The sequence below is a fragment of the Spermophilus citellus genome, assembly GCF_964194105.1.
Source record: "Spermophilus citellus genome assembly, chromosome: 11".
Lineage (NCBI taxonomy): Eukaryota > Metazoa > Chordata > Mammalia > Rodentia > Sciuridae > Spermophilus > Spermophilus citellus.
Window position 1 is genome coordinate 125,661,860 of NC_138192.1, and position 13,508 is coordinate 125,675,367.

Consider the following 13,508-nt stretch of genomic DNA (forward strand, 5'->3'; position numbering starts at 1 on the left):
TTATTTCATAAATTTCTTTTTTCCCCTTAACACTTTGTTTGAATCAGGCTCCAAGTAAGGCCCACAAATTATGAATGGGCTAATATGGGGTTTTAAATTCTTGTACTACTTATAAAACCTTGATATTTCACATTTCAAAACATCTACTGTTACCTTCAATAATTTGCAAAGAACCATATTCATATATTTAGGATTAAAATGACACTAGCATACATGTTGTTTATGAATGGATTCATGTCTAAGGATGAATTTTTCTGAATTTAAAAATCAGAAAGTATATTGTCTTTGGCAGCAGTCTTGAGTTTTCTGCCCACATAGGGGAGTTTTAATCTGTTGGAGTACATGTTTGATTGTTGTCACCCTTGGAACATGTCACTGGCTTAAGCAGGAAAGCACCGTGGATGATGGATAACTGGCATACATACAAACATTTATTTGTTTGTTTGTTTGTTTATTTATTTATGGTACTGGGGATTGAACCCCAAGGTTCTTTACTACTGAGTGACAACCCTAGCTCTTTTAAAATTTTTAATTTTGAGACAGGGTTTTTGTAAGTTACTTAAGGCCTTGCTAAGTTAGACTGGCCTCAAATTTGCAATCTTTTCTCAGCCTCCCGAGTTGCTGGGATTATAGACATGAGCCATTGTATCTGACTTATGGAAGACTTTTTATGCTTTGAATGTTTCTCTAGACATTTATATATGGGAAACATCTGTGTACAATTATCTGCATATAAAACTTAATTATGTCTTACATACATTACAGTTGTGAACATCATATTGCCAAGAAAGTCATGCTTCAAGCCCAAAATCAGAGTGAGAGGGAATTATCAAAATACAAGGCAAAGGGCAAGGATACATGGAAACTATTATTTGAGACCATCAGTGCAATGGCTTATCATGTGTGTGTAGCTAGGGGAGGTTTCACTTCTGAACTTTTATTATTCCTGGCACCACATAAAAATAGAAACAAATAAAGGTATTGTGTCCATCTATGATTAAAATAAATAAATAAATAAATAAAGAATAGTTCGTTGTTTTGGGAATTTGCAAAGTTGATGGCAGTATTAAAGGTGTTTGAGTCAAAGTATGTCATTAGTTTCTACATCTGTGGTTTTACAGATTACTTGAGTAATACTTTAGCATTTTCTGACTTTATCACCATGTTGAATATATTGCAGCAAAGCACTTCATATTTATTTTCTGAGTAAGGTTTTCATCTTTTCTTCCAAAAGCAATTATTTCAGAAAACATTTCTGCGTATTTATCTTATGTGTAGCAGTCAGCTTTTGGTCACCATGACAAAATACTTGAGATAACTAGCTTATAAAGAAAAAAGGTTTATTTTGGTTCATAGTTTTGAAGGTTCCAGCCTGTGACTGATTGACTTCGTTGCTTTGGGCTTATGTTGAGGCAGCACATCATAGTGAGAGTGTATGGTGGTGCCAAACTGTTTACCAACTGTTCTTGCCAGCTAGCAAAAGAAAGTAAGAAGAGGGCTGAGTCTGATCAGAGCCTATAATTCCCTTCAAAGGCATTCCCCCAATGACTTTAATGAACTCTATTAGGCCCTACATTTTACAGGTTTCTTGAAACATCATGCTGGGGACTAAGCCTTTAACACTTGGACTGTTAATGCTTTCTTTTGTATCATAGTTACTCTGTATGTGCTTTTTTTGTGATATTGTGGATATTTTCTAGTTAAAGGAATTTCACTCTTGGTTTAACTTCTGAAGATCAAAGTTAATGGAAGGAGGACCAGTGAATAGTGCTATATTTCCACCTTTTATTTTCTATTATATTATTTGGAAACATCTATAGGTTTCCTTTTCTAGTAGTAAATTAATTAGCTTATAAAGAAAAAAGGTTTATTTTGGTTCATATTGTTTACTTTTCCTATTTTTATCATTCATGATCAATTTGTTCTTTATTCTTGAAGCAGAAATTTATTAATCCTCTCCTGTATGCTAGGAACTGTTCTTGAATAGTATGAATACAATTATGAGCAAAAACATACAATAAAACTTGCAGTCTGAGAATTTTTAAAAAGTACATGTACTTAGTGGATTTATAGCAAAATACCTGAGATAAAATTAACTTATGAAGAGAAAAGGTTAAGTAGATTTTATTTTATAATACAGTTCTTCAAGCTTCGGGGAAGTTACATTGTATCTTTGGGAAAGACTGGGTTTATTTTATAATCAGAAACAAGCATTGTCACAAATTATAAATACTGAAAAATTTAAAATTTCAAATTATTGTGTTCTGGTGGTGCAGGAATATTCATATATGCCATTTTATGTTATGCTGAGTCTATTATAAGTTGGAACAGGATATTAGTGAATATTTCCTAAATTACCCTGAAATGGTGTTCATTCTCAATACAGACTATTAAACTCTTACAAGGGTAAGTAAGACCAATATGAGAAAAAGCCTATGAGACATGAGAGTGAAGACAGAGAACATTTGGATGAATTGTAAATCAGTGCCTGGAATGATCATTTAGTATTAGTTTATCTTGTAAGTCTTATAAGAAACTCACCCATATTGCAGCTCTGAAGGAAATTGGTGAAGTTTCGGAGAGGATTTGTGAAATATTTCTTTTCTTTGTTTCTTTCTCTCGTATATATTTTTAGTTGTAGGTGAACATAATACCTTTATTTTATTTTTGTGTGGTGCTGAGGATTGGACCCAGTGCCTCATGCGGGCTAGGCGAGCACTGTACCACTGAGCCACAGCCCTTCTCTCTTTTTTTTAATGGTACCTGGGAATTGAACTAGGTAAGCATAGTTTACCACTGAGCTACATCCCCAGACTTTTGCCAGATTGCCCAGACTGGCCTCAAATTTGCAATCTTCCTGCCTTATCCTCAGCCTCCCAAGTAGTGAATGTTACAGGCATGTTCTCGTATACCTAGCTTGTCAAATATTTCTAGAAATTCAGTGATCTTGGGCCAAAGGATGAGACTCATAGGCTGCAGGTTGTGAACTTTGGACAAGATGCCACTGAGCTTTAGTTTCTACATCTATAAACTAAAAACAATATGCATATGTATGTAGAAAAGGCTGCGATGCTTCAAACTCAACCATCTTGTGAAAATTCTCAATATGTTTTTTGTCAAGTAATATAAATACACAGGTATTGAATATGAATGTAAGGTAGAAATAAGCAGGATTATGAATATTTTTGTTTCTCCAGGTGATTTCATTAGAAGACTCTTTTTTCCATTTTCATAGAATTTATTACTGTCATTTACATTTATATTTGTGTTACACAATTAAATATTTATAGTATTTTAGCTTTGATTTTACATTGACCTTAAATAGAGTAATAAAAATTGACTTTTATTTTAGAAAAATATTGTGGTTAGTAAATTGGTCTAAAGGGCCAAATAGTAAATGTTGTTTGCTTTATGAGCCACCTGCAGTCTCTGTTGCATATCTTTTTTGAGGGGGAAGTGTGTGTGTGTGTGTGTGTGTGTGTGTGTGTGTGTATCTTTTAATTTAAAAACCATTCTTAGATCAGGGTAGTATAAACAAATCAGTGGCCCAATTTGGTCTTCAGGTAGTTGATTAAAAACCTTTGATCTATATAATTCTATAGTTTCTAGTTTGGAGTGTAAGTCCTCCTATAATCTGACTGATGCGGGTTTTTTTTTGGGGGGGTGGGGGGTGTGCACCAGAATGCCATGACAGGAGACTGAATCAGTCAGGGTCACTCCAGGTGAAGTGGGCTGGCATGAAATAACCACACCAGACAGAGAAAATACCTTCTCCTTGGGATTCTTCATCCATGGCTCCTCTGCTCCAGCTCCCACAAAGAAGGCAGACAAAAGAAGAGGAGGATATTCTAAAGTCCCTTTTTATTGAGGGGAAGACACTTGAAAGTTTCACCCCAGTGAGGGGTGTCAGGTTTCAGGGGGTTGAGTCTAGCTTTCTGATGTCTTGGGGTCAGCAGATTGATTGACATCTTGGAAGGCCACACCCATCTTTGGTGCTATGTGAGGATCATAGGCAGAGGGAACGAAAAGGACGCATCTGTTGCCAGCCCAAAGAGAGGCAGCATCAGTCCAGTCCACTCATGTACTCATATTCATAGTTTACAAATACACAGCCCAGGGCTGACTCGCCATACCAGAGATTGAACCCAGGGATGCTTGACTATTGAGCCACATCCCTAGCCCTTTTTATATTTTATTTAGAGACAGGGTCTTACTAAATTGCTTAGGGCCTCGCTGAGTTGCTGAGGCTGGCTTTGAACTTGCAATCCTCCTGCCTCAGCCTCCCAAGCCGCTGGGATTACAGGCGTGCGCCACTGTGTCTGGTCTGTCTGATGTTTTTCTTAATTCATTCCCAGAAGACATGTTTTAACCCAATGATCTCTGCTTTGCTTATCATATATGCTTTTTTCTAATTTTCTTGCCATTTTGCTGATGTTATTTTTTTTTTTGTTTTTAACATGAATTTATTTGCTAAACCCTATTGAATTTCCTTTAATTAAAAATTATGTCTTATGTCTTTCAGGAGTATTTTATCCACAGGGGTTAAAATGCTTAAATGTGGTTTAAAATTTTGTTTTGGTAGCCTTCATCGTAACATTTTCACAATTTTTTAAAAACATCTCTCATTGTTTCTTTTGTACTATTCTCTCTGCTCAAAGTATACACATTTCCAGGGCTGATGATATGTACTTTGTTATTACACCTGAAGCAGTGAGAATGTACATGAATGTATCTATATGTCTATCTGTTTATCTGTATATATGTATATCCAGATGAATAGCAGTTATCAAGAATACAAACAATATTAAATGTTGGTGAAGATGTGTGGGAAAAATGTAACTCATAAACTGTGGAATTGCAAATTAGTACAACTACTTCAGAAAGCAGTATGAAGATTCCTCCAAGAGGTAGGAATGGAAACATGTAACCCAGCTGTCCCACTCCTTGGTATATATCCAAAAGATCTAAAATCAGCATGCTGTAGGGATGCTGCCGGATTGGTATTTATAGCAGTGCAGTTCACGATTGTTAAGCTGTGGAGCCAGTCTAGGGTAACCATAAACAGATGAATGGATAAAGAAAATGTGGTTTATATACACAGTGAAGTTTTACTCAGCCATAAAGAAGAATGAAATTAATGTATTTGCTGGTAATGAATGGATGTGTAGATCATCATGCTAAGTGAAATAAGCCAGAGCACAAAGGTCAAGAACAAAATAGGAGAAAAAGTAGTGGGAAGAGTTCCATGAAAATAGAAGAGAGATCAGTGGAATCCCGGAAGGGAATTGTTGGGGACAGAGGTAGGACTGGAAAAGAGAAAAGGTGGAATGAATCTGTCTAAACTTTCCTATGTACATATATGAATATGCTGCAGTGAATTTCACCTTTATGTATATCCATGATGCACTAATTAGGAAAACTATAAATAGAAGAAAGATCTGTAGAGGAAAGGGAACTGGGAGAAGGGGGAGAGGGAGGAAGTAAGGGGACTGAATTGGAGCAAACTGTATTTCATGCTTATATGATTATGTCAAAATGAGCCCCAACATTATGTATAATTATAATGAACTAATTAAAAAAATAAATTTCAAACTTCACATAAGTCATTAGAATTGTGGAATTTTGTTTGTGTGTTTTTTTCTGGCAAAAATTCATGGACTCTACTCCTTAAGAGATTTTGGTCCTAGATGTGGGCATGAGGCACAGGAGTGTTTGTCTGCATTTTTAACCTGTACCCTAAGTAATTGCTATGAATATGATACTGATTGCTATGGATATGATCATTTTAAAAAACTGGCATGGTAACTAATTAAACTTTAGGACTGAAAAAAAATCTGCGATATAGTTTTAGTACTGTTAACTTAATGGGTAAAATCCTAAGCTTCATTTTCCTTTGTAATCCATGAGAAGTTCTGCTTTGTTTATTTCATGGGGTTTGAATTGAAATATAGTATTTGTGAAAACATTTGAAAATTAGTGTAGATATATGATGGTGATTTTATGTGTAGGTACTTTTCTATTGGTTTGTAAGTTTGGAAAATAAAGGATCATACAAAAATATGCTTTGAACTGAATTTTAGTGTAGAGTAATTTTTGCTGAATTTTAGTAAGTATAATATTAACAAATATGTGGGAAATATTTTCTTTTTATAAATTTTGTAATGTAGATCTTTTTGAATGTTGACTGAAAACTCAAAAGTGTTATAGAAGCAGCTTAGATGTTAGTATGTAGCTATGCAGAGTTTACTTAAAACTTTTTGTTAACATTGATATCTTAGGTCACAGTATTTATTTCCTTTTAGCTATTTGCCTTGACCATTCTAGCTTCTTATAATCTTTCAGCTTCCCTTTCATTATGTAGATATTCTTGTATCTATGCAAATAGAAAGTAATGTAATATACGTCTATGAATTCCTGGCCTATTTCTTTATTATTTTGAAACAAATCCAAGACCTACAGGTTCATCTGGAAATTCATGGACCTATGCTTTCTCAACAAAACAAAACAAGGGCTTAAAGAAGTATAAGAATAATACTATTTTCATGCCTATAAAAATCAACAATAATTTAGTACTCTAGGGTATGGTTCAAATTTCTTCTTATTTCCTACATTTCTTTTTTTTTCCCCTTAACACTTTGTTTGAATCAGAATTCAAGTAACGCTTGCATATTATGAATGCTTAATATAGGTTTAAAACTCTGTAGTGTTTAAAAAGCTTGGATGCTAGCTAATTCACAATTAGATCTGCAAAGATCAGCTAGGACTGTGCAACTTTTTATGTGATCTGAGGGATAGAGCCATGCAGGAGTTTGTGTTGAGAGTAGGGGGTCTTCAACCAGTTGGCTACTGTGGGACTAGATACTTACCATGTAAACTAGAAGGTCCTGCCTGTTAAGATCCTGAAACATTGGCTCAAATAACTTTCAGTGCCTTGTTAGGCAACTCAGGTGGCATAGGTGTGCCTGGTATATCTGAATTATAGTAGTTCCCCTGTGTCTTTTCCATTGCTCTAGCATCAGGTTCCTAAAATCTGATGCTTGGTTCTTTCTTCAGAATAAAGAAGTCTTGTCTCTCTCTTGGCAAGACAGAATGTCATCTGGTTTTGGATGCTTTATGAACTGGTAAGAAGAAATTAGAAACAGGCTCTAGGCACATAGAATTTCAGATTGATGGCATTGAGTTTCTTAGTTCTGTTTCTTAAACTTGAAGCCCTTCTGCGTGGCAAGTTTAACTTTGGGTACAAGTATTCAAAGGTTGCATCCCCAGGAACTTTTTGGATATTTGAATATTTTTGTCAGTCTTCTATAGAAGTATGGATTCTACCACTTCCCCAAGGATAATCTCCTTGTAGTCTATGATCTTTCCAAGGGTTCCATGGCTGTGAACAGCTGTCTTCTAGTGTGAGATGATGACTTCTGGTAGTCCCACTTTGTACCATCTGACATAGCAGCATAGTGCCGCAGGTCTTACTGCAGGTGAGCATGGTAGTGCTAGCAGCAGCTTTGTGCAGGAAGCTTGGTTAGGCTACCTGCTGTGCTATAGAATCTCTGTAATGTATAGCCACAGCAGGATCCTGGTCCTGGGCAGGGGTTGCTGGAATCCACAGCATAGTGGCCAGATCCCTTCAGCCCAAACACATGTAAAATTGAAAAATTATACAAGTATAATAAACATTGTGATACATTTCTTTTAGTGGCTGTTTTTATTATCTGTTCATCAGTCCAAAGTAAGTTTCAAGTACTACTTTACATCGCTATTAAAATCTTTGGCATTTGTGTCATTAATTAGAGTAAATATTAGTTGAGTATTTTTGAGTATTCTTGAATTTGAGTACAGCTCATTTCAAGAATCTTCATTGTACTCTTGGAAAAGTTTCTTTTGTTTGTTTTTTTTCTTGCAGTGCCAAGTGCTTTTATCAGTGAGTTATACCTCCATTTCCTGGATGAGTTCTATTAATTATTTCCAGTTTGGCAATCCAAAAACCTTGGTAATGAATGATATAGAACACAGATATCATTTTGTTTTTTATTTGTATTCATAAAAATAAAATAGTGAAGAATGTGCATTTTTGTGTAATACTTTTGAGAGTATTATGTGTGGATGCATATAGCTATTTTTCTTTTTATTAGAGTAATATCTTATGAATATATCAGAATTTGTTCATTCTTTGTCAGTTATATCCTTAATAATATTTTCTCCTAGCCTGTGGCTAGAAGTTTGTTATTTTGATGAGATGTAATTTATCAGTTTTCAGTTTTGTAGTTAATGCTTTCTCCGCCCTGTTTTAAGAAATCTCTTTTCAAAGTCATGAGAATATTCTCATTTTATATTGTTTCTCCAACTGGCGTTGGTTTTGCTTTTTGGCAAACTTGATTTCTTCCCTGTTAGGTGCCAGCTGAAATTTCTGCTTAATTTTTTAGTCCTTAATTGAACATATGGCATATTATCCTTGGGGAAGTGGTAGAATCCATATGTTGAACTAGAGATTTGGGCACAGTTGATATATAGGTTTGGTGATGCCTATTTTCTTATCTCCCTTCTGGAGATTTATTCCTCACTTTCCAATTGTTGAAATTATGGCAGACTCTCGTGTTTTAAGCTTTGTGGATTTCTTTCTTTCTTTCTTTCTTTTTTTTTTTTTTTTTAGTTGTTTTAAGTGGTAGTTGGACACAATACCTTTATTGTATCTATTTATTTTTTGTGATGCTGAGGATCGAACCCAGCGCCTCGCACATACTAGGTGAGCCACAACCGCAGCCCCAGCTTTGTGGATTTCTAAACTTGAATTTTAGCAGTCCTGTGTAGTGTTGCTAGTGAAAGTGTGGGAGGGGTTGCTTTTTAAGTTATGATCCTTTAAAAACTAGTAAATACTATTTTTAATATTTTAAATAGTAAATATATAACATGATTCAGTTAGATTCATTCCACATTTCTTTCCCTATCCCTCATTATTATTCCTGTATGCTGGGTTAGTATTGTAATAAGTCCATAGTTGCAGTTGTGTCAAGAATTAGCAAATTTTTTTCTGTGAAACATCAGATTTTATGCTCTGCTATCTGTAAGGTCTTTGTTGTAACTACTCAGTACTGATGTCATTCACTAAAATGGTTAGTCACACATGAGACAAGCATGTGGACCTGAGTGTTTCAATAAAATTCTGTCTACAGACAAAGATCTTAGGCCACATTTAGCCCATGGGTTGCAATTTGCTGACCTCTGGCCTCTATGTAATATGAGCAATTTGGTTCACTGAATTTATTATTTCTGTCAGAAATAGAACTTATAGTCCTCCCTTTATGATTGTAAATGTACAGTTGCAGAATCCCAAAATATTACATTTTGGGAGAATCATTAGTTAGGTTTCTGCCTAAGGAGAGTACTATGCATAGTTCTTTTTGTCCTAACTGGCTGAGAAATTACTAGATAAGCGGGTCTCTTTAATTAATTAATTAATTTTTTTAAAGAGAGAGAGAATTTTTTTTTAATATTTATTTTTTAGTTTTCGGCGGACACAACATTTTTGTATGTGGTGCTGAGGATCGAACCTGGGCTGCACGCATGCAAGGCGAGAGCGCTTGAGCCACATCCCCAGCCCCGGCTCTCTTTAATTTAATATAGCATTTTTGGTAGTAAGTTCTGTTACCATTCCTGGGTATCTGAACTTCTCAGGCTTTGTCACTGAAATGCTTTTATAATGGAATTGTGCTTTAGCCTAGGCCTTTACATGTGTTAACTGCCTTGATGACTTTATAATGTCTGTTCTGTGCCTGGCATAGAAGGGAACCACAAGAAATGGTTATTTTTGAGATATGCTTGGGATGTGATGGAAAGGAAGTTTGAGTCCTTCTCCCATCCTTTCTCTTTTTTATTTCTTACTCAGTCAAGTGAGCAGGTAAGACTGAAAAGCATGCTTTTCCTTCTCTGATTTCCCAAGTATTTGTCAAGTTTTCCTTTTGCAATGTCAAATTGATTATTCTTTAAACTAATACAATTTTGGGAACATTTGTAGACTTTTATTTTATATACAGATTTGCTGAGAAATAATGAGTATACAGTTTGATGAATTTTGTCATGTATACACTGAACCCACCACCACTTCATCAAGAAGGCTTTGTGCCCACCCCTTTGTAATGATTTTACTCATCTGTTTTTCTTGCCTATGGAGAAGTTTATATTTCCTAAAATTTTAAATGAGTAGAATAATACAGTGTGTACATTTTTGGAGGAATTTTTGACTTCTCAGCACAGTTATCTTAAGGTTTATTTATGTTTCCTGTTGAATAATTGTTTCTTTTAATGGCTTACTAATATTCTACTTTGACAGTCCCAAAATGTGTTAATGCATTCATCTGTTTAATGAACATTTGGTTGAGTTATTTCCATTTGGAGTTGTTAATAAAAAAAAACTGTAGTGAATATTTGTATACAAATCTGAGTGGACATGTGCTTTCATTTTTCTTGGGTAATTAGAAGTAGAATGATCAGGTTATGTACGCTACATATATGTTTAACTTTTGAGAAACTCCCTAAGTGTTTGTTAACATTTTACATTCTGGAGAGTTCTATTTACTCCACACTCTTACCAACACATGGTATAGTCACTCTTTATTTTTAGCTTTTCTAGTGGTATAGTCTGTGGATGTCTTTATAATAGAGTCTCAGTGTCATTTCAGTTTGCATTTTGCACTTGACTTGTGATGTTAGGCTACTTATTTTGAAATGTGTAAATCTTCGATAAAGTAACTGTTCAAATATTTTGACCCCTCTATATTGGGTGGTCTGTATTTTACAGTTGAGTGGTAGGGGTTCTTACATGTTCAGGATTCAAGTTCTTACAGATTTTGCAAATACTTTTTATCAGTTGTAGCTTGCCTTTTTGATTTTTTTTTTCTTTCAAGACTGAAGAGTAAACAGTGTTATTTTGTATGGGGGATTGAACCCAGGGGTACTTAACAGCAGAACCGCATCCGCTAGCCCTTTTTATTTATTATTTTGAGACAGGGTCTAACTAAGTTGCTCAGGGCCTTGCTTAGTTGCTGAGGCTGGCTTTGAACTTGTGATCCTCCTGCTTCGGCTTCCCGAGTTGCTGGGATTATAGGCATATGCCACTATGCCCGGAGAGTAAGCAGTTTTTAATTTTGTTTTTAATTTTTTTCTTTGTAGTTCTTTTTTGTGTTCTTTGTGTCCTATTTCCATTCTGCATCATTTCATTTCTTCTACTTCTTCAAAAAAGTTGAATATCTCAGATTGACCTTTTTTTTTTTAGCCATTAGACCCAAAAATAAAAAATAAAAAAAAGCACAGAAGGCAATTATAAAATATAAAGCTAGAGTTGTATTTGTGTTTATTATTGTTATACTTTAATAGCAAATTATTTATGATCCGGAATTTTTCTTTTTGGTTGATTTTTAAACTTGTTAAAGGGCCTGTAAAATTGCTACTGATTGAGTTTGTTTTATGGGTGAGGAAACAGATTTTATAGATTACATGATTGTGCTAATAGTTTATGATCATGCCAAGACCAAATACAATACCAAACCCTTAATCCTCTCAAATCTTGGTTTACTATTCATTTTTTTTTATAAAGTGCCATCTTTCATGATTTTGCTAAAATTTTACTGTGTATCGCAACATAACTAAAATAAATTCAGTCCTTTGTGGTTATGAAAAATATCCTCATTGAATGTATTACTATTGAAATTATTAAGTATGTTGGCTTTCTGAAAGGAATATAATTTCTTCTTTGTCAGTAAGTGAAGATATTGAATTTAACACTTCTTTTTTAATTGTTTCCAAAGGTCTGTAAACAGATCTGGCTAGGATTATTTGATGATAGATCTTCAGCAATTCCAGACTTCAGGGATCCACAAAAAGTGAAAGAGTTTTTACAAGAAAAATATGAAAAGAAAAGATGGTGAGTGAACTGTTTGTATTTCCACTAAAGCCTCACAAAATTTTATTAATTATGGTTAAGGTTAGTCTAATATGATGAAGGAAGGCAGACAGGAAGAAAACAAAGTAGATAAGTAGGTTCTCATTATCCTTTGGTTTATTATTGGATTTGTTTTTCAAAAATGTTTACTCCTTTATCTTACTTCACTATACTTATTAGCAGCCTTTTAATTATAATTACCAGGACTCAGTCAATTTGCTACCTGGTTAAGAAGGGAGCATTTATTTATACTTCCTTAACTAAATCCATTATTTTAATAGGTTATATGTAAAGCTAATGTGTCCCTTACAGCACAGCAAGGACTATATCCACAGAGCTAGTGTTCAACCACTTAGGGCTCCTCATTTTTAGCTTTATGTCACAATATAGGTATAGTACTCATTAACTATGAGCAATTTTGAATAGCATGTTTACTTCTTTGGAGGTTAAGAAGATAGAGGAGTCAAGAATAGAGGGAATAGATAATGAGGAAGGAAACTGCCACTTTTTCCCAACAGATGATATATTTATAACCTGTTTTGGTCCTGAGAGAACACTTGCTGTGGTTTATAGGGGAGTGATCTTTACTCTCAGTCAGTAAGCACGTTAGCTCTGATTTGTGTGCTCGGTCAGATTTATATATTTCTTTTTAAAAAATTTTTGTAGTTGTCCATGGACAGCATGCCTTTATTTTATTTGTTTATTTTTATATGGTGCTGAGGATCGAACCCAGTTCCTCACTCACAGTAGACCATTGAGCTACAGCCCCAGCCCCAGGTTTATATTCTTACTGATCACTAAAACAGACTACTTTTTGCAAGGCAAAATTAACCAGGACTATATTCACTGGTGCTAGGTACATTGGTTATGAATATAGATAGAAATATACTACTATAATTTTAGTTCAGAAAAGAAAAAATATTAAAAGGTGATAATAAAAATATAGTGAAATGAATAATTCTTTTAAAGAAAGTGATATTGTCCTTTTACCATTTAATTCTTAACTTCTTATATACTTTATAGTCTATAGAAGAGTGTTCTCCTTGCATAGTCCTGGTGTAATTTTCAGTTTTCTTATCAGTATTACTTTCAACAACTAAGAAACTAAGTTTGGTTAGGATTTTAGATAGGGTAGTATTAGCCATGAAGATAAAAATGAATGTGAATTGTAAGAGAAAATGTGAATAATATTGATAGAATTAAAACCATAGATTGACAGTCCTGTATTTATAACAATAATAAGTTATTCCTTCAAACCATAAGCTAAATAACTAAAAGCCTGAAGTAATTATAAGGCTTGTATTCTAACAGAATAGTAATAGCAAGAGTAATACAAATACAAACTATAATAATTCCAGAGAACAGAAGCTTTCAATAATGCTACGTCTAGAGATTAGCATTGCCAACTTTGGGGCTTTTTATCCTTACTGCTTTTTTCCTCCCTTCATTGCCCTCCTCTCATGAATCCTGCCATGATGGGGTCAAACCTGAAACACTTATGACATCTTATGGGCATCTTTCCATGTCAAGCAGAGTAGCTCCATAATATTATTACAAATTTTAGCATAATCCCTTT

General features: G+C 34.4%; 1 protein-coding gene across 6 annotated transcripts in view; it reads left to right on the forward strand.

Annotated features, from left to right (window-relative positions):
- AGFG1 (ArfGAP with FG repeats 1) overlaps positions 1–13,508 on the forward strand; it is a 56,499-nt gene that overhangs the window by 17,889 nt on the left and 25,102 nt on the right. For all 6 annotated transcript variants that reach the window (XM_081261336.1, XM_081261333.1, XM_081261334.1 and 3 more), the window contains exon 3: positions 11,799–11,914. In XM_081261336.1, the coding sequence (XP_081117462.1) occupies positions 11,799–11,914 (116 nt within the window). The remainder of the gene's footprint in view (positions 1–11,798; positions 11,915–13,508) is intronic.